General features: G+C 42.9%; 1 protein-coding gene across 7 annotated transcripts in view; it reads left to right on the top strand.

Annotated features, from left to right (window-relative positions):
• Rnf212 (ring finger protein 212) overlaps window positions 1–23,111 on the top strand; it is a 77,549-nt gene extending 54,438 nt beyond the window's left edge. For 3 of the 7 annotated variants that reach the window (XM_052735804.1, XM_052735803.1, XM_052735807.1), the window contains 10 exons: window positions 344–418; window positions 3,592–3,648; window positions 4,320–4,378; window positions 10,543–10,595; window positions 10,706–10,757; window positions 12,038–12,080; window positions 13,714–13,777; window positions 20,345–20,438; window positions 22,398–22,561; window positions 22,935–23,111. In XM_052735804.1, the coding sequence (XP_052591764.1) occupies window positions 344–418; window positions 3,592–3,648; window positions 4,320–4,378; window positions 10,543–10,595; window positions 10,706–10,757; window positions 12,038–12,080; window positions 13,714–13,777; window positions 20,345–20,438; window positions 22,398–22,561; window positions 22,935–23,047 (774 nt within the window). In that variant the 3' untranslated portion in view covers window positions 23,048–23,111. Of the gene's footprint in view, window positions 1–343; window positions 419–3,591; window positions 3,649–4,319; window positions 4,379–10,542; window positions 10,596–10,703; window positions 10,758–12,037; window positions 12,081–13,713; window positions 13,778–20,344; window positions 20,439–22,397; window positions 22,562–22,934 lie in introns of all 7 variants that reach the window. The other 4 variants (XM_052735805.1, XM_052735809.1, XM_052735810.1 and 1 more) reach the window with 2 other exon arrangements.
• Window positions 23,112–24,377: the final 1,266 nt, after the last annotated feature.

Here is a 24,377-nt window from a genome sequence, read left to right as displayed (position 1 = left end):
ATCCTCTTGGGTTTTTGTTTGTTTGGTTGGTTGGTTGGTTTTGCTTTTGTTGTTGTTGTTGTTGTTGTTAGTGGTGGTGGTGGTGGTGGTGGTGGTGGTGGTGGTGGTGGTCTGGAAAAATGTCACCCCTTTTACCTTCATTTTGAAGCACATTTTTAATATATATATAAAGGGGCATATGGTCCAGAGGAACTACCACAGCCCTGCATGCTCCTTAGAGGTGTGGTTACCTTCACATGGGTGAATTGCTGTTTGTGTTATGTATAGTTAATTGCAGATCTTGAAAGACAATTTTTTAACTAGTGGCCAGAAGTTTATACATAGTCATTTGCTTTCTCTTCAGACTAACTCCAATATCCAGACATTGTTTCTGGGCATAGATGGTCTGTGTAAGAAGTATTCTCAGGAGACCTCTCAGGTGAGTTGTGAGCTTGAGGCTTAACTTGGTGATGCCCAGAGCACATTACCTCAGAGACCCTGTGATGTAAGTGCTCTGGAGGCCAGTCTCTTGCAGAGGTGAGTATGAAAATATCTTCTCCTACTCTGAGTTTTCTTTTAAAACCATCTCACTTGTAAAATAGTTGAACATAAAAGTTTCAGTGCTGACATTATCTGCCTGATCGATGTTGTTTTTTGTGCTTTTGTGTGACATTGAGACACATGTGAGCTCAACTTAATTTAGATCTACCCTTCTTTAGACATTATTCCCCCACAGATACCAGCTATATTTCTAATAATTTCAGTTGGAAGACCAGTTTCCACCTAGGTGGAGCTCTGTTAAGTTCAATCAGTAGATTTCTTCTTGAGACTATCCTTTGTGGGTAGTCACCCAGGGCTGCACATCCCTGCTTTGTTCCTGTTAAAATGGCATATAGCTCCATGGATCCTTTTCCTGGTTCTTATGACACTTGCCTCTCTATCAGTTCCTTCCTACCCTTCTCTCCATTGACATACTTGCTATATGCTACTTCTTGTAGTCAGTGACACTCTCACTAGACCTCTGTCCCTAACATCATGTGTCAGTGTCCCCTATGCTGAGCCCACGGTTCCATGTCATTTAGCTTTTTTTTTTGAACAACCTGTGGTATGCTAATCTTCAGAGGAAGCCATCCTTCCCTGACCCTCAGTCCATCCTCCTGTCTTCTCTTTCTTAGCTGTGCTGCTCTTGTCTCTGAAACAGACCTGGTCCAATGGTCTAGCATAGGGCTTCCTCAGCATTGGGGTTAGCCTTTTCCGCTGTCTCAATCCATATAATTCCTTTGTGTTCTCTGTCTCTCTCTCTCAACAGGGTGTCATTATTTATAAACTAGCATAGAAGTTGTTATACAGCCTAGACTGGTTTTAGACTCATAATTCTCCTACCTCATCCTCCCAGATGCTGGAGTACAGTTGCATGCTACCATTCCCAGGTTTCACAGTGCTTTTTCACTTTGTTTTACTAATGAAATCTCCTTTGTGAGGCCATTGCTATCACTCTAGTCTCTAGAGCACAAGCCAGAACTCCTAGACAACCTGAGATTACAGACCTGGGAAAGTCCAGGCAGACTAAAGATTCAGTGACACAAATGCTTGGGGTCTCACCTGCTCCCATTATAAGAGGCTCTCTGGACTAGTCTCATCTACAGTGCAAGCCTGTCTCTCTAAGAAGCCTTCGCCCATCACCATGACAAGATTCGGAGTTCCAGTGCTGCTTTCCATTTGGCTCTATCCTAGGGGCAAGCTGTGTCTGCCAAATCTGCAGCTGTGGACATTGGACAATCATCCATAGCCTGAAAGCTGCTCTTACCAGGGTCCTTATACAAAAATCACCATGCCTTGGCAAGGGGAGCATTCCCCATCAACAGGCTTTGCCAGACTCCAGTGTTCATTCCACTGGGAGCCTACATTCTGATTGGTTGACACCTGCTACAGAAATGTGGGTCCCTGAGAGAGTAGCTTAGCAAATTAAGTTTTCTCTCTTGTTACCAGTGTGGGATACACTGAGGAAGAGGGCAGAAGACAGGCAGCTGGCAAGTTTTTAGTTACTAACAGAAACTGGAGACATCAGTCTGCTGCCAGAACAATTCCCGGCTCCACCTGGCCCCTAGGTCAAATTTAGAGCATGGATAATGTCATGCACCTTAACAAGTATGAAGAGGAAAATGAAGGAAAAGAAAATCCCCCAGACAGAGCCTTACCTGTTCAAACATGACACCAGTGGACTTCCACAGTCAGGGAAGGAAGATCTATCACTAATCTACCATGAGTGTTAAGAGCTGGAAGATCAGGGTTACCCCTGCAGACAAAGAGGGGGTTCATGACAAGGCCCTTGCAGTTGGGCTCTGAGGGGCAAGAGTTGCTTACACAGTTGAGGAAGATGCTCAAGGATATTGACTGTTACTCCAATGAGAATTCCTACAGGGATGGCCTCAAAGGAGTCTATACTTACCTATATGAGCAGTAGTCATTCGATTGTCCCTGTCTTGTTTCAAAAGCTGTGATTCTTTTTGGTGACTCGAAGACTTATGCCACATGAAAAATGTAGAGCCCGAGCTCAGGTATAGGGATGATATTGTCACTGCTGACCTGAAGGTTCATGTCCTATATAGTCCCATCTCTAGGAGCAGGCTCTCATAGTGGATGAGTTGCATACTCTGTGGAGTTGTTGCTTTCCACAACAGACTCTACTGGAAGGTATATAGAAGCTGATGCTACTATGATCCAAGGGAAGCCAACTATGGTGAATGAAGACCATCCTTGTGTCTGCTATTATTACCTAGAGGGGTGTATGGAACCTTAAAATATCAATGTTACCTATAATCACCCTGTACCTGTGGACCCAGCACTAAGTGGTGGCAGAATTAGATTAAAGGAGTGACAGTTTAGTGTCTCAGCTAAATGGTTGACACTATTTACTCAAACCATCAACAAGCTTTCTTTCTTTGAGTGAGCCTCAGACCACTGCTCACTTGTTCACACTGCCATTTCTCAGAAACCCAATTATATAGGATACATGGGGTTTCCTGTGAGTGTGAGGACAAGGATGGTGCTGGCTTCAGATGTAGCTGGGTCTAACAGTCCATACAAGGCTACCTTGGTATCTACCAGCTCTACTCACCATGCTGGGCTTCCTTGTTTCAACTCTTTCCACCTCTCTAACACTGCCCTAGACCATGTCACTCACTGGACAGAAGGCCTTCCTCGGATAATCACTACAATCAAAATGGGACCATGTGTTCTGTCTTACTTACCACAAGAGTAAGCATGCCACTAGAGCATCTTAAACAGGAAGACTGCTGGAGAGACAAAGAGCCTTACTGTTTAGAGTTCACATTGGATAAGCTTACCTGCCTTTGCATTTTATAGCCTTCTGGCATTCTGTCCCTCTTGAAATATCTAAGTTATCTGTCCACTCTGGTCAGACATGAACCACAAGCAAACCCAAGGAATCTGTGACTGTCCCTGTGGGAGGAAATGCAAGTCTACTAGGGGAGTACATGTAAAACAGAACATGCTGCAACCCACTCTTAAAGTTCCTACCAACCTTCTACTCCCACAAGAGATATGCCATGACTTTGTGCCCTCAATCGCTAAAATGTGTTGTCTTACCAGATTTCAGAATTTCAAGAAAAACACAGGAGGAGACTGGTGGCCTTCTATCGAGAAAAGGTAAACGAAATCAAGCTCTTGATTCTTGAATTGTTTGATCTTGTCATTTCTTTTTTTTTTTTTTGGTTTTTCGAGACAGGGTTTCTCTGTGTAGCTTTGCGCCTTTCCTGGGACTCGCTTGGTAGCCCAGGCTGGCCTCGAACTCACAGAGATCCGCCTGGCTCTGCCTCCCGAGTGCTGGGATTAAAGGCGTGCACCACCACCGCCCGGCTGATCTTGTCATTTCAATGTCATATTGTTATAATTCAAGTTCTTTCTCTCTCTCTGTCTGCATGAGGTTTTACATACAGCACTATAAATTAGGAGACTTTAAATCTACCCCTTGACATTTCCTAGTGCCTTGTGAGAAAGCAAGATCTAAACCCTAATATATTGTAGGCTGCATTCTGAAATCACCTGTGTAGAGGAGGACATGTCTCAGACTCGACATCGGACTCTCTAAAGAGTACCTAGCAGAGCTTCATGCTCTGGGGTCCTACTGGCTAGTTCAGATCCACTGCCTTGTAGAGACTGAGCTGAGTGTCTCTAGAGCTCTGACCTGACCCAGCTCTGTACAAAGGTCCTGATGAGCCAGGCTTGCTGAAATGTCACATTTGTAGACAAACCAAGTGTGTTCTCTGAACTGCTTCTTGGAATAGTCTGTCTAATAATGGGGTCATATTTATATTCAGATTTCTCAGTTGGAGGAGTCCCTCAGAAAGTCAGTGCTACAAATCAAGCGACTACAAAGGTAAGAGTGCCTTGTGGGGACAGTCATCTAGCTCCATATCACTGAAATGGACAAAAACAGATGGAAGAGATGAAGGGTCCCCATAGAGGCTTAAAAATGATTCCCAAGACATTGTTAAGGGGCCAGGAATTACAGTGACCATAATGCAAATGGTGGTTACCTGCAGTCTCTTGTGCATGACATGGCAGCCAGCTGAGGGAGAGCTTGGCATGGCATGTGTTCTTCAAAGCACTTATATTGAGTAAATCATTGTATTAATTTTCTCATTTCTGTGACAAAAGTAACTTGAGGAAGGAGGGATTTATTTTGCCTCACAGTTTGAGGGTACAGTAGTGCATCATGGTGGGAGAGGCATGGCAGCAGTAGCTTGAGGCAGCTGATCATATCATATCTACATTCAGAAAGCAGAGAAAGATGAATTCTGGTGCTCAGCTCACTTTCTCCTTTTTATTAAGTCCAAGACCTCAGTTCGTGGAATAGTGCTACCCAGGGTGGGTCTTCCTACCTCATTTAATTCAACCTATAAATTCTCTCATAGATATGCCCAAAGGTTTGTTTCCTATGAAATTTTAGATTCTGTAAAGTTGATATTAGTCATCACCAGTCTACCCTTTGTCAACTTCATACCTGCACATTGTTTTAAAGCCATAACTTTCCACCATGACCATCTCACAATGAAAAATGCTGTCCAACTTTAAAAGTCCACATAATCTTTAATAGTTCCAAAACTGCTCAAAAGTATAAATGTAGAGTCTCTTATGAGACACAGTCTATATCTTAACTGTGAGATTCTATAAAATAAAATTTTAAAAAAAGTTATGTACTTCTAACATACAGTGACACAAATTAAACATTTGTATTCCAGAAGGAAATAATAGGGGAAAAACAAAGGTAGACGAGACTAAATACCAAGAAAGGAAAACACCAAATTGTATTGGTCCATGTCTAGCACCCAAGGGTCTTGCTAGAATCATCTCAGCTCCAAAGGACTTGGGTAGCCCATCACTCCAATGCATAAAGCTCTTCTTTGGGGATGGCCCTACTCCATGCCTACAGCTTTCCTTGCTACTGTACCATGATCCTGGCATCTCCAGCGTTCTGGGGTCTCCATTGGGCTTCAGCTTCACCTCTTCATACAGTAGTTCCTCAGGACCCCCTTGCATAGAAGCCAACTATACCCCACATTGCTTGGTCCCAGTGGCCTTCTGTAATCTTAATACAAGCCTCTATGATTCCCTTATTCTTTCATCTTCCATTCCTTAGAACCAACACCACATGGACAAGGCTACCAAATTATGCTGCCAGCTTGAGCCTAGCCCCTTGGACCATAGATGCATCAACCTCTGTGTGTACCTTCCAAGCTGATCCTGAGGAAACATTTCCCTAGGCTGTGATTGTCAGTCATTCTCAGTTTAGACTCTTTCCTTTCAAAAGAATTTGGCTTTCACAAGATGGAGCCTTTAATGTCTAGAGTCTTGTCTAGAGCTCTTATCCTATTTTCCCAGTGCAGAGTTTAACAAGTACAGCTGTTTTCTCACCACCCACCTTGTCTATCTGAAACTTTAAACTATGCCCTTTCCCTGCTAAGGGGCAATTTACTTATTTATTCATTCTACTGTTGCCCTTTCTTCCTGCATACCTGGATAAGAGGTAAGAGCAGTGAGTACTATCCTATCTTGGAATATGCTCCACAATCAAATTAGTCTATTTCTTTTTAATTCAGCCTCACTTAAGTTCTTGGAACATGAGTAGAATGCAGCCACTTATTTGCCAGAACATAACACAAATGGCCTCTAGCCTAATATCTGATAGAATCCTTCTCCTCTGAAACCTCATGAGCTAAGCCTCCACTGTCTACATTTGTGTCAGCATTTTATTCTTCCAAACTCCCACCAGACTGGCCCATTAAGCTCTGCTTATGGTTTTATATCTAAGAATTTTCTAACCTGAAGTTCTGAACTATTCCACATTCTCCCTGAAAACTAGTTTCCAAGGCCTAAGAACCATATGATCAGCTTTATCACAGTAACAGTACCACTTCTCAGTACCAATTTTCTATATTAATTATTTTTCTCATGGCTATGACAAAAGCATATACTTATTAAGGAAATAAGTTTATTTTTATCCACATTTTGAAGTGGCAGTCCTTTGTGGTAGGGAAGGCATGGAGGTAGTAGCAATGAGGCACTTTGTCATACGGCTTCTACAGTCAAGAAACAGATAAAACCTGATGGCCAGCTTGTTTTCTCATTTTTATTCCTAGACCCTCTTAGCCCATTGGATGGTACTGTTGGTGGATCCCAACAGCTCCCTCGGGGGAGGGGGTAAGAAGGAGCAAGAGACACCAGGAATCAGTTGAAGGCAAACAGCAGACTCGTTTATTCAGTAATGGGGAAGGCCTTATATACCCTCCTCCCAGCACCCAAGCTGTGTCCCAGTCTGGTGGCATTGCATGGTCGTCCCTCATTGGCTGGGCATGATCCGGAACTCTGACAGCAACCGGGAACTCTGACAGTGCCTGTTGCTAGGCTCTCAGGCAGACTCCAGGTTGGCTCATAAAGAAGTACATTATGTGCATGCCTTGGCAACTAGTTTGACCAATTTCCTCGACCCTATGGGCCTGTCCTACTACATGGTACCACACCCACATTTAGAATGAGTTGTCCAACTCAGTCAACTCAAACCTAGAAACTTGCACACTAATATGACAAAGGTTTAAGCAATTCTAAATCCTATCAAGTTAGCAGTTAATATGGGCCACATAGTCATGCATTATAATGAGGCACATCTCAAAGTGCTATAAATAATCAGAAGTATATTACATTTCACTATCTGGAAAATAACATTTGTTGTCTGTTTTGGACAATGCCTTAACCATACTGGAACTGTGAAACTCTTTATTTGCACAGATAAATGTCCATGAAATATGGACTCCATAACACACCATAGTTTAGACAACACCGTGATATAAGACATGATTTATATTTTGTCCAGTGGTGGTTGTCTTTTTCTGAGATAATGGTACAATTTCCTGTGAAGCTTTTATGTGTGAAATGGTCAGTTTGATTTTTTAACCTGAGTTGTGTGGACACCTGACCTGGTGGACACCTGACTGGCCTGACCAACCAAGCACCTAAAGGTGTCATGGCCATATTGGGCCTGGGAATTCAACTGAGAGGCAGGTGTGAGTACCTGTTATAGCTCCTGACTAACCTCTTCTTTGCCTCCATCTTGAAAAAAAGGACCTCTTTTATCTATCCTTATTCTCAAAAAAACTGAGGAGCTGGAGAAATGGCTCAGCAGTTAAGAACATTTGCTGCTGTTGTAGTGGGCCATGGTTTGGTTCCCAGCACCCACATCAGGTGGCTTACAGTTGCCTATAACTCTAGTTCTGAGAAATTCAGTGCCTTCTTCAGGCCTCCATGGGCACCTGAGAGGCACCATTCTTGACTTCAGACGTTCATGTGAGCCAAGCATGTCAACTGCTTGTGCTCAGATGCTTTTGTTTGAGGGAGGGCAATAAATTAACTTATATGTCAGACAGGGACATGTGCTGTTATGAGAAATGGTACTGAGGAAAGAAATGAATACTATGGACAGCTCCATGAAGTGACCTTATAACAGAGGTCCAAGTCACAATTGTTGATGAATGCCTATTCTTAGCTTATTTGGTCTGACTGGGCTGATTGCAAGCACTATCTTAACTTAATTCAGACTAGGCTGCAGTATCTCATCTGCATTTTCATACATGTTTTGTGAGTCTGTGGAAACTGTAGCTAGAGTTTTCCTGCCTGACCCACAGTCAGGACAAATCTCTCTCACCTGCCAGTCCCACAGCCGCTCAAACCCGACCAAGTAAACACAGAGACTTATATTGCTTACAAACTGTATGGCCGTGGCAGGCTTCTTGCTAACTGTTCTTACAGCTTAAATTAATCCATTTCCATTAATCTATACCTTGCCACATGGCTCGTGGCTTACCGGCATCTTCACATGCTGTTTCTCATCATGGTGGCTGGCAGTGTCTCTCTGACTCAGCCTTCCACTTCCCAGCTTTATTTCCTCCTTGTCCCGCCTATACTTCCTGCCTAGCCAATGGCCAATCAGTGATTTATTTATTGACCAATCAGCAACACATTTGCCATACAGAACATCCCACAGCACTTCCCCCCCCCTTTTTTTTTTCAAAAAGGAAGGTTTTAACCTTAACAAAGTAAAATTACATATAATTTGGGAATTTGGGCATAGCTTCTCTTACTACTTCCTGCTGGAGGGGGGCGCTGTATCTTATGGGGACACAAAGAAAATTTTAGGATTATGGAATAGTCCATGAGGCTGTATTGTCTGAGCCAGTTGCCTTCAAACCATTCTGAATGTTGGATCATCTGGGCCATGGTGTCATCGGAGACCTTTCAGGGAGTCTTGGCTGGTCAAACTTGATGTATCTTAATCTGGAACAAATCCATAGCCTCTGGCTTTCTGTGGAAACAAAAGACTCTTTTCCAAAGCAACATATCCTTATATCCAAATTTTGAAGTCAAGGTACCTTTAAAATATACATTTTGGCATAATTCAACAGTTTTTGCAATCAAATGTTTTTCTGCAGTTAAAAATCCCAAAGACAACACAATCCAGATTCTCTGTGTAATATTCATCTTTACGTGGCTTATTTTTTATATTAATTTTACTGTCTCTTTAAAGACTTTATTTTTTAAAACTATGTATTTGTTTATATAACTGTATATATCACCTTTTTTTTGTCTCTTTCAAGCCTACATATATTTTACACACATTGTAAACTATTACATCTGAATCTGTCTTATTGTGAATCTATTGCCTTAAACTGCAGCAGCTGTGGCTGCTGGCTCCGCCCACCTCAGCTTCCCAACATGGCGGTGGTTTACCGTGAGCTCTGGGAGCTATCGTGGGTCTATGCTTTATCCAAGCAGCGTGTAGCCCAGAAACCTCTTTTTTTTTTTTTTGTTTTGTACTAGAAAAGGCTAAATCCACCATGCAGCTTAATGTGCCACTTGCAGAGGCCTCATTCCTGCCATACTGCAGGTCGAGCGCGCACGCTAGGAACCCACCAGTAGCTCAAACCGGCAGCTGCCGCTCATTTGAGAGAGACAATTAGGAAGCTGTTTTTAGTTCCGTTTTAGAATCTTTTCTCAGGTTTTAGGTGGAAACTCTTGCCACCACGTTGGACGCTATTTGTAGCTAGAGTTTTCCAGCCTGACCCACAGTCAGGACAAATCTCTCTCACCTGCCAGTCCCACAGCCGCTCAAACCCGACCAAGTAAACACAGAGACTTATATTGCTTACAAACTGTATGGCCGTGGCAGGCTTCTTGCTAACTGTTCTTACAGCTTAAATTAATCCATTTCCATTAATCTATACCTTGCCACATGGCTCGTGGCTTACCGGCATCTTCACATGCTGTTTCTCATCATGGTGGCTGGCAGTGTCTCTCTGACTCAGCCTTCCACTTCCCAGCTTTATTCTCCTCCTTGTCCCGCCTATACTTCCTGCCTAGCCACTGGCCAATCAGTGATTTATTTATTGACCAATCAGCAACACATTTGCCATACAGAACATCCCACAGCAGGAAACAGATATGCTTTGCCCTACATTCACATAAATATTCCATATCTACTAAGCTAGGCCAGGCAGACAGAGGGTCCCAGGGTGCATCCTACTGTGAACAGACTGCTTAGCATGCAGCAGACATTGAGTAGGATTATTAGGTATCAGACCTCAGGCAAGGTTGTCTCTTCTGCCTTTTGTCACAGAAATCCAGGCTTGCTTTGCTGGGGAAAAAAAAAAACAGAACCCTCATCTACTTGTCTCCATTTCTCCTGTTAGCCATTAAATCTGATTAGCCATTAGTATCTCTTATTGTTGCATTTGAATTTCATACATTTAAAACATAACTTGCCAATGACCCATCATTATAATAGTTGCAACCACAAATATCAGTTATGTGCACATGGTAGCCAGTGTTGGTTTTCTTTGCTTTCTAGTTGTGAAGGAATAAAGCAATAGGCCAAGAGAATGTGTAAAAATTCATGCAGTTAACTATTTCCAAGCCTTTTTATACTTTGGGATGAATGAGGGAGAAATCAATTTCATTAATTAATCCAATAACTTTACTCCATCTATTTAGTATGAGGTCATCACAACAAGCAGCTTTCAACACAATTAAAACTTCTGTTTCAAGTAAGTGAAGTAATATCATAAAGGAGAATACAGAGATACCTGCTGCTGAGCCATAAAAAGTAGGCACTAATGTAAAGACTAATTTTTTTTTTTTATCATTGTTCCTTCAGCAAAGCCAAATGGATATCTCTTGCTGCCACCCAACTCTTCACTTCCTGACAGGTGTGTAGGCCTGGTGGGATGGTGTAAGAATTTGTGAAAATTGAGTAACCCATAGTCATATCTATGGACACGTCTACATTTTCTTCCTATCTGGTTCTCCCTCCAAGTCTCCAAATCTCACCCATTAACTAATAGCATGGACAGTTCACTGGATGTCCAACTACTCTAGTAGTCACTGTAGAACATCTGTGCCTTCTTGTGGAGTGTAAAGACATCAGGCCAGTCAAGCAGACTGTCTCTAGCTGTAGTCACGTAGAGAATATTATGTAGAATATATATCTGGATTGAAGACACTGAAGACAAAGAGGAAGGTAGGAATCTGGACAATTTTGAGGTGACATCCCTGTCCAGGAAAATTAAATGTAAAATAGATGTTGGAGCAACTCTGTATATAGGCTGAGCTAATGAGCTATCCTGGGATTCCTGCTGGAGTAGTTAAGAAAGGGTATCTTGCTGTGGGATGGTCTGTATGTCAAATGTGTGCTCTGATTGGTCAATAAATAAAACACTGATTGGCCAATGGCCCGGCAGGAAGTATAGGCAGGACTAACAGAGAGGAGAATTGAGAGAACAGGAAGGTGGGAGGAGACACTGCCAGCCGCCACCATGACAAGCAGCATGTGAAGATGCCGGTAAGCCACGAGCCACGTGGCAAGGTATAGATTTATAGAAATGGGTTAATTTAAGTTATAAGAACAGTTAGCAAGAAGCCTGGTATGGCCATACAGTTTGTAAGCAATACAAGTCTCTGTGTTTACTTGGTTGGGTCTGAGCAGCTGTGGGACTGGTGGGTGACAGAGATTTGTCCTGACTGTGGGCCAGGCAGGAAAACTCTAGTTTTCTAGTATCTCTTTGCTCTGAGGTCACTACCATCATGTAGCCAGGCCAGGGGAGGGCCAAATTGAAAATAAAGCCAGCTGATGTTTCCCTGTCTACTTTTTGACTAATGAATGCTGTAACATGTGGGCTAGCCACATGTGTTAATAGCAGTAAATGAATGTTCCTGCTAGTCTAGTCAGTGGTACTAGGCAACAGTTGAAGAACTAAAAAATAGATGTGGGGGATGTAGCTCTACTCTGGAGAAGTTATGACTAATTTAGAGTCAATGAACAGCTAGTAGGATACACAGGAAGTAGCAGACATATCAGACCACACCCTGACAACCCCATGAAAGGGCTGGGAAATTCATTCTTTGCCTATTACATGCAAGGATATTTAAATTGATGTTTTAAAATTATAGTAAATCTTCAGTCTCATTAGCATGTTTCACTGTTTAACAGAATAGAATCAATGGAAATTGACCTGACTCCTCCAGCAAGAAAGGTAAGTATGCCTAGGCTGCCACATTTGCTCAAGGCACATGGTGGTCTCTAGCAGAGCTCTTTACTGTGTTGACACCAGAGTTAATGGGTGGGTTGTGCCATGGTAAGGGCAACAGGGTCCCATGCATTGTTTGTAAAAGTGGCAGGGCTCATAGCCCTGTGTTTCACCTGCCCTTGGCCATAATCTAAAAAGAATGAAGTACTTATTATAAACTGAACCCTATCAGCCCATAAAAATAAATGGGCCAGAAATGTGAGACCTAAAAAACAAAAGCATAACTGTTAATTGGAGAGAAACAAAAACAGAGGAAATGAAACCTAACCTAGTAATGCACCAAGAGGGTCACCTTCCAAGTTCAGGCAGAACTGGATTCTGTGCATGCCATATTGTTCAAACATGAGACCCTCAGAGATGTTTCACAAAGCAGGCTGTAACCGGTAGGATGAAGCAGACAGAGACTGTATACACTCTAATACTGTTTCTTTGGTGTGAATTTATTATTGTGTGTTGCTTCAAGGGCCTTTAATAGAGCTGCCTGCCTACTAGCACTGTTTTAAATGCTTTGTAAATGAGGACCATTCTCCTAATAACCCTCCAAGGTAGACACCAGTGTGTAGACTTGTTAATCAGAAATCATGTCCATCTCTAAGAGAATCTCTTGAACCTGCTTATAAAGGAATCTAGATTTCAGAGTAGATAGGTAAGACTTTAGCAGGGAATGAGAAGTTATTCATGCCTTGAGGAGGAGATACTTCAGGTCTTTGGCAGTTGGCACAAAGACAGACTGCCCCTCCCTACTCAGCTGACCTCTTGTACATGCTCACTTCCTCCAGTGTATGCCCACCATACCCTGGGCACCTCCACCTCCCTTGCTCCCTACCTTAGACCTCCCAGACATTCACAGATTCCCTGCTATATATCTCAGCTCCTTGGAGGCTAGACACCTGCTTCCACCTTTCTACCTGAGAACTTGTGTACTCATGGTTCTCCAGACCACCATATTAATGGTGGAGAGGAACCCTTATTTTGGGGGAAGGGGGTCAGGTCATTCAGCTTCAGGTTTCCTTAGCACCCAAGCAGTTAGGGTGAGCTAGAGATAATGAAGATAACAAGCACAGTTGATACATTGCAGCTGGAAAAAACAGAATTCAGTGAGTGAAACTCCAAAGTGAAGTGTCAGACCACACATAGGCAGACATCTGGAAAGGGGGCAGTTAGTAAACATTTTAAACTTTGCAAGGCAGAAGTCTTCTCCAAGTCAAGCAAGGATAGTAACATTACCTGGGCTCCTAGTGTCTCTGGGAAAAGGGGCCCTAAGCAGGATTCAGCAAGGCAGCTCCAACCAGATTACTTGAGATCTTCCTTGTCCTTTACTCTCCTGATATTCCTAAAGGAATTTAGTGAGGGTCCTGCATCATTTACTATTTCAGAGCCAGGGAGAACAGAGGCAATCCTCTGCCCTGCCCTGCTCTGTCTCAGCCTATGAGGCTGTCATCCAGTGAGCAGGGGGGTTTGTCAGAGGTGACAGGACTGCAGAGCTCGAGCTTCCGGACATGGGTCCTGATGAACAAAATTGGACCCTCAAAAGTGGCAGTTTGGAAATTTCACTGGCTGTTTTCTTTTGCATATGTAGCCTGAAATGGCAGCAGGCCCTTCAAGAATCTCTCTGATTAGTCCACCTCAGGATGGACGCATGGGTAAGTAAAATTTCCTGTGATCTTACTTCAAATTCATTTCACCAAAGTTGTCAGTTCTTACTTACTTAAGGGTTGCCCTCCACTAGCTGACTGGGAGATTTTGGGTTTACCACAACAGAAATATTGTGAACCATTTTAGGAGAAGCTCTTGGGATCATGCACCATGGAAAAAACTGATCTTGTTTTACTATCTGCTTGTAGTTTAATCAAAAGTTGTTTTGCCTCTTTATTTGCTGGTAATTGACTTGGGTTGCTGGTTCATTGCCCTGGTGGCTCTTGTCCAATGATCCTTCCAGACCCTGATTCTTCTCATGTGGGCTTCCTAATATCCACAGCCCTCCTGCTCTGGCTGTGGGAGCTCTTGTTACCCAACAGATCAAATCCCAAAACCTATAGTCTTTCCTCACAGTTCTAGGAAGTGTAGAGCCCATGGCCAATCCCCCTGCTCCATCCTGGTCACGGGTAGAGAGAAAGCTCAGTGAATAAAGTACTTGCTGTGAAAGCATAAGGACCCATGTGAAAACCAGGTGCAACAGTGCACATATTAGTGCTGAGAGAACAGAAAGAGCTGCATCCCTGGAGTTCACTAGCCAGCCAGTTCAGCTGAATTGGCCAGTTTCAGATTTGGCATTTGGCAAGATTCATATCTCAAAGTGATAGAGAAAAATACCTAACATTAACCCCTTGGCTCTAGGTGTGTGTGTGCATGCATGTGTGTGTGTGTGTGTGTGTGTGTGTGTGTGTGTGTGTGTGAGAGAGAGAGAGAGAGAATGTGTGTGTGTGTGCGCGCGCACGCACCCAGTCAACATGGCTCATAAAATGTTACCAGCCACTGTTTGGTGTCCTTTGCTCTACCTGGTTGGGAATGGTGAGTAAGTGAGGAAAAGCTCTGCCAGTGCTGAGCTTTGGCAGCTTTTATAACCCTTGGTTTCTTCAGCCAGGCTACAGGCAGGAGCAGGTGGCATTCTATAGTATCATGGTTTATGTGCAGGCCTCACTAGTACCCTCAGTGTTCGGTAAAAATATTATAGTGATTATGTAGGCTAGCATTACGGCTTCAGTGTCTAAGACATCAGGATTCCCCAGATTTCAGGCCTAGGATGTCTGAGACCCTTGGCTTTAGGGCTTGGCCAATCTCCACAACACTTCAGTTGCCTCTCATTGCTGTTGCTACTATCACTGCCACCACTAGACACTAGGTGTCACAAGGCTGAGTTCTCAGAGCAGAGTGACAATCATGTAGCAAAAGTGGAATACTTATCAGACATGAACCACAGGGTGTAGTCAGTATTAGTATTTCCCATTTGAGAAATCTGTGGTTCCAGATCGGACAACTGTGCATCAATGGTACACCAGGTAGAAGGGCCATCCCACAATGCCCACAGCCACCAGCTCCTTTACTTTTGAGCAGGGCAGGACTTCCTGGAAAGCCCATAGACACCAGTTGCTGACACTTCTGCTGCCTCTGCCGTTGCTGCTGTTTGAATTAGAGTTACTGCTATGGCTCTTGCCACTATCCCACTGTAGCTGTCTCTGTTGCCATGACTCTAGCTGCAACTCAGCTGCTGCTGTGGTTCCCACTGAAATTGCTTCCACAGTTGTTGTTCCTGCCACTGCTGCCACTTCCTTCTTAATGTTAACCAGCTCATCCTGCTATATGAATTATGAAAATCTAAAGTAGGCAAGAAAAATACTTGAGAGAGAACTTTTATTGGGCCTAATGTTTCAGTACCCAGATACAGCGTAAGAACATATCTCCAGGCTAGCTTCAAAAGTGAGTTGAACAGCCTGCTTATACAGCCACAAAGAAGTTTGCAACAATAACAGCCACTATCATGTAAATGGCCTGCTGCATTCACCAGTTATGGCATTGTCCATTTATATAGTTATCTAACAATCCCTCTGTTAGATCAACAGGGGACATGCTTCCCTCTGGCTTGGGTGAAAACTTCACTGAAATTTGTGATAGCAAAGTCTAGCACAGCTGTTTGGAATCATTGTGGCAATGGCGTGCATGCCTTCAAGAGCTAGATCAGTGCTTCAGCAGCAAGCAGCTCTAGTTGTCATGTAGCTACCACAAGACATCCATGGAGTATTTAGGACAGTCAGTGCTCACATAAGAGTAGTCCAACTGCCTGCTTGACTGACAGTCCTTAATTCAAAGCAGCCATACCAGGAAGGAGTCGTCTTCTTTTTTTTTTTTAATTCTTCTCTCATGTATTACATCCCAACCACAGTTTCCCCTCCCTCCACTCCTCCCAGCCCCTCCCCACCTGCACCGTCTCCCCTTTCTCCCTGATCTGCTCCTCTGTTTCCCTTCAGAAAAGGAAAAAAAAAAAAAAAAAAAAGATCAGGCCTCCCAGGGATATCAACTGAACATTGCATAACAAGTAACAATAAGTCTAGACACAAACCCTTAAGGTTGGATGAGGCAACCCAGTAGGAGGAAAGGGTTCTAAGAACATGCAAAAGAGTCAGAGACACCCCCCGCTCCCACTGTTAGGAATCCCACAAGAACACCCAGCTACACAACCATAACATATATGCAAAGGACCTAGCTCAGACTCATACAGGTTCCAGGATTGTTGCTTCATTCTCTGTGTCCCCTGCTTAGTTGATTGTGTGGGCAGTGTTCTCATGGTGTCCTCAAACCCTCTGGCTCCTACAATCCTTTGTTTGGCTGTGGGTCACTGCATCTACTCCCATCAGTTGCTGGATGATACCCAGTGAGACCAGCACCATTTGTTGAAGATGCTTTCTTTTTTCTATTGTATATTTCTTTCTAGCTTCTTTATCAAAAATCAGGTGTCCATAGGTGTGTGAATTTAAGTCTGGGTCTTTGGTTGGATTCCATTGATCAACCTATCTGTTTTTATGCCAATACTATGAGGTTTTTATTACTATAGCTCTGTAGTACAGCTTGAAATCAGGGCTGGTGATACCTCTGGAAGTTCTTTTATTGTACAGGATTGTTTTAGCTATCCTGGAATTTTTGTTTTTCCATATGAAGTTGAGTATTGTCCTTTCAAGGTCTGTAAAGAATTGTGTTGGAATGTTTATGGGGATTGCATTGAAAACTGTAGATTGCTTTTGGTAGGATGGTCATTTTTAACTATGTTAATCCTACCAATTCTTGAGCATGGGAAATCTTTCCATCTTCTGATATCTTCTTCAATTTCTTTCTTCAAAGACTTGAAGTTTTTGTCACATAAGTCTTTCACTTGCTTAGAGTTACCCCAAGATATTTTATATTATATGTGGATGTTATGAAGGGTGTTGTTTCCCTGGTTTCTTTCTCAACCCATTTGCCATTTGTGGATAGGAGGTCTACTGATTTTTTTTTTAAGTTAACCTTGTGTCTAGCCACTTCACTAAAGGTGTTTATCAGTTGTAGGAATTCCCTGGTAGAATATTCGGGGTCTGTCATATCTTCTGCAAATAATGATGCTTTGACTTCTTCCATTCCAATTTGTATCCTCTCAATCTCCTTCAGTTGTCTTATTGCACCAGCTACAACTTCAAATACTATATTGAATAGAGATAGAGAGAGTGGACAGCCTTGTCTTGTACCTGATTTTAGTGAAATTGCTTGGAGTTTCTCTCAATTTAATTTGATGTTTGCTATCAGCTTGCTGTAAATTGCCTTTATTATGTTTAGGTATGTTCCTTTTATGCCTAATCTCTCTTAGACATTTATCATAAAGAGGTGTTGGATATTGTCAAAGGCTTTTTCAGCATCTAATGAAGTGATCATGTGGGTTTTTTTTCTTTCAGTTTGTTTTTATGGTGGAATACATTGACTGATTTTCATATGTTGAACCATCCCTGGATCTCTGGGATGAAGCCTACTGGATCATGGTGGATGATCTTGATGTGTTCTTAGATTTGCTTTGCAAGTATTTTATTGAGTATTTTTGCATCTGTGTTCATGAGAGAAATTGGTCTGTAATTCTTTTTCTTTGTTGAATCTTTGTGTGGTTTGGGTATCAGGATGACTATGGCCTCATAAAATGAATTTAACATTGTTCCTTCTGTGAAATAATCTGAGGAGTTTTGGCATTAGCTCTTTGAAAGTCTGGTAGAATTCTGTGCTAAAATCATCTGGATTGGGCTTTTTTTGGTTGGGAGACTTTTAATGACTCCTTCTGTTTCCCTAGGGGTAATAGTTCTACTTAAATTGTTTATCTGTTCTTGATTTAACTTTGGTAAGTGGTATCTATCAAGAAAATTATCCATTTCTTTTAGATTTTCCAGTTTTGTGGAGTACAGGTTTTTAAAGTATGGCCTAAAGATTCTGTGGATTTCCTCAGTGTCTGATGTTGTACCCCCCTTTTCCTTTCTGATTTTGTGGATTTGGATATTCTCTCTCTGCCTTTTAGTTAGTTTGGATAAGGGTTTGTCTGTCTTGTTGGTGTTCTCAAAGAACCAACTCTTTGTTTCATTGATTCTTTGTATTGTTCTCTTTGTTTCTATTTTATTGATTTCAGCCCTCAGCTTGATTATCTCCTGCCATCTACTCCTCTTGGGTAGGCTTGCTTCCTTTTGTTCAGGTGTGCTGTTAAGTCACTAGTGTGAGATTTCTTCAACTTCTTTATGTAGGCATTTAGTGCTATGAAGTTTCCTCTTAGCACTGCTTTCATAGTGTCCCATAAGTTTGGGTATGTTGTACATTCAGTTTCACTGAATTCTAGGAAGTCTTTAATTTCTTTATTTCTTCCTTGACCCATTGGTGATTCAGTTGAGCATTATTCAGTTTCCATGGGTTGGTAGGCTTTCTGTAATTTTTGTTGTTGCTAAAATCTAACTTTAAGCCATGGTGGTCTGATAAAATACAGGAGGTTATTCCAATTTATTTGTATCTGTTGAGATTTGCTTTGTGACCTAGTATGTGGTCAGTTTTAAAGAAAGTTCCATGAGGTGCTGAGAAGAAAGTATATTCTTTTACGTTAGGGTGGAATATTCTGTAAATATCTATTAAGTCCATTTGAGTCATAACATCTGTTAGTTCCAGTATGTCTCTGTTCAGTTTTTGTATGGATGCTTTGTCCATTAGTGAAAGTGGGGTATTGAAGTCTCCCATTATCAATATGTGAGGGTTGACCTAAATCCAACTACATCAAAAGTTACCTTAAGTGGAATGGACTAAATGCTCCAGCAAAAAAGCAGAGATTGTCAGACTGGCATAAAAATTCTATATACATTCTGTCTATAAGAAATATACTCAAGCCAGGCGGTGGTGGCGCACGCCTTTAATCCCAGCACTCGGGAGGCAGAGGCAGGCGGATCTCTGTGAGTCCGAGGCCAGCCTGGTCTACAGCGCGAGATCCAGGAAAGGCGCAAAGCTACACAGAGAAACCCTGTCTCGAAAAACCAAAAAAAAAAAAGAAATATACTCAGTTCGAGGCCAGCCTGGTCTACAGAGCGAGATCCAGGAAAGGTGCAAAGCTACACAGAGAAACCCTGTCTCAAAAAAACCAAAAAAAAAGGAAGAAAAAGAAAAAAGAAAAAAAAGAAATATACTCAATTCAAAGGCACAAATAGGCAAAGGAAAACCTACAGAGCAGATATCATGCAAACAGCAACCAGAAAGGAACTAGAGTGACTTTTATTCATAATAGACAAAGTAAATTTAAAGATAACAATATTACTAGTAACAAAGAGACATTTTATGATGCCAAATGTTTACTATACAAGAAGCTAAAACAATTACTGTGTATAGACAACAAACCCAAATATATGATGAGTTAAAAAGAAATTCAAAGATTATAGTTTGGGTAATTCAACATCCAAATCCTTATAATTGATAAACCACTGAATATGTAATTGCTCAGAAGTTAGAAGACCGAAGAAATTTAGCCAAATTAACTTATAAAAAAAAGCATATACAGCCGGGCGGTGGTGGTGCAAGCCTTTAATCCCAGCACTCGGGAGGCAGAGCCAGGTGGATCTCTGTGAGTTCGAGGCCAGCCTGGACTACCAAGTGAGTTCCAGGAAAGGCGCAAAGCTACACAGAGAAACCCTGTCTGGGGGGGGGGGGCATATATAGACATCACCTGACAATAGCAGAATGAACATTCGTTTTAAGTGTAAATGGGGCATTCTCCTGGAGATGCTTTCCAGGCCTTCATATGTGGCTACTGGTATTCACTGAGCACTTGTGTACCAGGCATGTATGTCTGGCCCTTGCTGACTAACTACTGGCCATCAGAGAAGTCTCCATGGCTCAGGAGCAACTGTTTGAGGCTGAAATTCAACTGGCCTGGTTGATTCTGGTCCCAACCACTGATGTCAAGCTGCCAATTTATTTGAATTGTTCACATTATCTCCAAGTTGAAAAGGGGCATAGGTGAAAAATAGAAGATAAGACACATGTTTCTTGTGTGGCAATGGGAAGGATTTGGGGTGCATGGTGGGTCAGTAGTCACACTCAGAGAACTGCCTAGAGTCAGAGATGATCTGTGGGTACACATGCCACCTGATACTGGTCTCATAATGGAGACATGACCATACCCGCAAAGAAGCAGCAGCAGGTATGATCTGGTACTGTGACACACTAATACCACACAGTGTGTTTTATTCCCTCCACAGGCAGTGTCTCCTGCCGGGGATCCCAGCATCTCAGCTTGACACCCAGCCATGCAAGCATGACAAAGGCTATCAGGTAGGTCCTCGTTAGGGTAAAACATAAGCCAACCAAACCTCCAGCCAGTGTTGAAGCTGACAGGTTGCCTCTTAATCCTATGTGTCCATGTTTGGAGAATGTTGTATTATATGTTTCATTTTATAGCTAGAGTTTTTTTTAATCCAAGGTATGACTTAGAGACCTCAAAAAGAACTACTTAATGGCTGCACAGTAACTTCTTAAAGGAGTAAGCTAGGGTCACAAATGTTTCCTGTAAAAGCCAAGAGGTAAATATTCTTACTTTTCATGCAGTTCCTCAGCTCTGCCTTTGTGTGAGGAGGAGTAGAAGCTTGCAGGCTGACTGTGCCCCATAAAATACTTCACAGAAGCAGAGACAGGCTGGCTTAGCCTATAGCTATAGTATGACAACTCTAAAGACATATCTTTCACTCAGCCACACCTTTCTCCATGGTCAGGTAGGCAGCTCCCAATGTCTCTTACACACATTCTGAGCACTCAAAGGCTAGCCTCCAGAAGGCAAGCCCTGCACTTTCAGCTGCTTCCCTTGAACATCCTACAATGCTATAATCAAGTCTGTATTTTACTGCCTACCTCCGGCTAACCCAGTTGCAGTAAGCACATGGCCTATGTAGCCATGTCTGCCTCTTGGGTCTTGAGGTTATGTGCATTTGTCTGTTGGTTGAAGAACCTGACAAAAGGTTTTTGCCCACCCTGGAGACTTTATCCCCCTTCCTTGACGCTGGTTCACCCTGAAGCACCAACCTCACCTCACTCTCTACTGGCTTTTGATTCCCCTGGTTGGTGGTATATTATCTTGTTACTGCAACCCCAGCATCCATTTTTTGACTCCTTTAAACTACATGGTTATACACACAGGGTAAGTATGTTGCCGAGTACCCTGGCTCTGTTTGAATCATCTGTGTTAAGAAGGCAACAGAGATGACTGTCTAGAGATTGTTGCAGAAAGGGTAGGGAAAAGTGAACATAAACTTGTTCTGTGCTTTCTGTGGAAGGCAAGAAGTGTTGATTGTTTATTCTGGATAACTCTGTAGACCCTGGGCTCACTGGCAGTCCCTGCTCATCCAGAGTGTATAGGCAAGAGAAAGGCTGGTGTGTGTGGATTTGAAAAAGGAAGATAGGGGTGTGGGCAAGTAGGTTTGCTTATGAGAAGTGTGCCCACAGGCAAGCTGTTCATGAGTTACCGAAGTTAGCTGCCCCAGGATGAGCAGTGTCCCCAAGAACTACAAGGTTCCAGGATGTCCAAAACCCATAAAATCTAGAAAAAGTAGCGATTAGCAAAGAAGGGGAATTCAGTCAGCTGATGATAACACCATACTGAATACAGCCTATAAGGTGAGCCTGGGCAGCACACATGAGTAAAAAGTCATCTTTCTGGAGGCCATAGTCAAAAACACTGTCTGGACAAAATTGCCAAGGAAGCTTCTATAACCTTCAGAATGCTGAGAATCGAACCTGGAGCCCTTGGTGACTAAAAGATGAGAGGAGGAGCTATAGGCTGGCCTGATGGTACCACATGTGAGAAGATGCTAGAACTGCCTAGAGTTGTTGAAGGGATTGGGAAAGGTGGAGTGAGGTGGCTTCTAGGAACAGGTAGATATGGGCTGAAGCTGGCTGTGGTGACAAGGCAGATCATGAAGTTTTAAAGACCCTAGCTCCCTTTGTTCCTGCTCAGCTACTCATTGTCACGGACCCTAGGGGAAGTGCAGATGCCTCTTGACTTTGGTCAGCATCTGTTCAGCAAGTCCCTAGGATAGCAGACAGAACAAGGGCAGCTTCCTGAATGGTCCTGTTCACCACCTTCTCAGCCTAGAGCAGGCCTTATTCATCCTAGGTATTCAGAACATGGTTTTTATCAACAGATGACCTTTAAGGCCACACAGTAGTCAGTGCTTAGATGACCACGTTACTAGAAATATGAAGAGCATTTGTGAATGTTTTTGTTTAATTTATTGTTAGAGTCCCACCATTGCAGATGCCCTACAAGGAACTATCACCAGCTCCAGCATCACAGCTATCCAGCAGAGCAGCACAAGGACCTTCCCCCAGCCTTAGTAGTTCATGGACTGGACTACCCCGACAGCCCATCAGCATCTCGGGCCTGCTGCAGAGGCAGTGTGCAGGCAAGTGCTCAGCCAGCTTTTTGGCACCAAGGCTGCTCTGAGAAGAACATATACATGAGATGTTTGTGCAGACACATGTGGTGTGGGCAAACACAAAACCCCACACTCCTCAGTTTCTTGGCAGTAGTTCAGAAGCCCATTAGTGCTGGTTCCTGTCTCCATGACAAGTTTTTTCATTAGTCATCAGTACTCTGAGAGAACTAACCTGACATGAAATTTTAAAAACATATATTTAAGCCAGTAAACTCTTATGGTTTTTTTTTTTCAGCTTATTTTTCTTATTTGATGTTTGCATTCACTTTCTTCAGCAGTATAGAATTAAGAAGTCATTTCAAAGCTCACCACTCCTTACATCTCTTAATGCTTCCTACAGGGTCAGCATCCCCTGGGGGGATGGACAGTGAAAAGATGAACCCATTCCTGCCCTCCACACCTGCAAATCTATGCTCTGCAGCCAGCCCCTGGCATGTGTGTGTTCCTCGGTAAATATCACTGTACAGTTACTCTAGAGAGATGGTGTAACTAAATAAAGTAGCTTTCTGGTAAAGTAGTGTCTGGATAGCCTTGTGGGATTTTTTTGGCAGCTATATTCTCCCTGACACTGTAAAACTCTCCTAAATTGGCTGTGAAGGCAACGTGAGCAGCCACCTGGGGCTTACTGTCAGGGATCCTCAGCTGCAGCTCACTGGGATTCAGGTGTGCCAGGCTTGTGCCACAACATAATATATGTGCACAGAACATACCCCATGGGAAGCCAACAGTTCAGGGTGATTCCATTTCCTGCATGTGTTGTGGGTTTCCAGTGGCATAGTTCTGTTATGCAGGGCTTGTGCCAGCCAGTGTGTGGTTCTATGTACCATGGACAGATCTCTGCAGAGACCTTGCAGGTAAGGTCTAAGGGCATAGAACCCGTTGCTTTGTGGACAATGGACCCTTCCTGTGGGAGACATTTGGCACTCATAGGTAAGTGTCATGTGCCTCAGCCTCAGTCCCTGTGTCTCTCATAATTCAACACCCTAAGGGCTGGGAAAAGGGCTAATCCTTTATTTTCTATTTGCCTATAATTAGTCAAAGAACTTGTCTGGTTCTGTAGAAGACATTAACAGCCGAAAGAAGTAAGTACCCACTCTGCAGATGAGCTGAGATGCAGGCAGACTGCACACTGGATTATTCCAGTGGTATGTGACCTCTGTGAATGCTGTTGCCAGTGTTGCACCTCCCCAGCCCTTGGGAAATGATGCTTGGACTGCTGAGCAGAAATAGCCTTTCTCTGCTGTCCAAGAAGGCTATATGACCCAGGCATAGCTTTCTCTCAGGAGTGTGCTTGATCCTAAAAGTATGTGATGGGTGTTCAGAAATCTTGTAAGAATATACCTGTGTTAAGTTGCTTCCATTCCCAGAATGTTTATAAAAATATTTTTATAAATTCTTTGTGAATTTCATGCAATGTGTTTGATCATAGTCACCACTTACTCTTACTCTTTAAAAATATTTACATTATTTTATTTTATGTGTATGTGTCTGAGTGAGTATCTGTACATGTGAGGGAGCAGGGCTCTGCCAAGTCCAGAAGAGGGCATTGGATCCCTTGGAGCTGGAGTTATATACAATAGTGAGCCACCTAACATGGGTACTGGCATCTGAACTCTAATCCTCAAGATTGAGCAGCAAACATTCTTTTTCTTGTTGTTATTTGGTATAGTTTGGATTGGGGCAGGGTGTTGGTTTTTTGCTTTTGTTTTTGTTTTTTTAAGACAGGGTCTCTCCCATAACCCTGACTGTCCTGGAACTCACTATATAAACCAAGCTGGCCTGG

Source organism: Peromyscus californicus, unplaced genomic scaffold, assembly GCF_007827085.1.
Source record: "Peromyscus californicus insignis strain IS unplaced genomic scaffold, ASM782708v3 Scaffold_13__1_contigs__length_99412109, whole genome shotgun sequence".
Lineage (NCBI taxonomy): Eukaryota > Metazoa > Chordata > Mammalia > Rodentia > Cricetidae > Peromyscus > Peromyscus californicus.
This window is presented reverse-complemented; position numbering and strand designations above follow the sequence as displayed.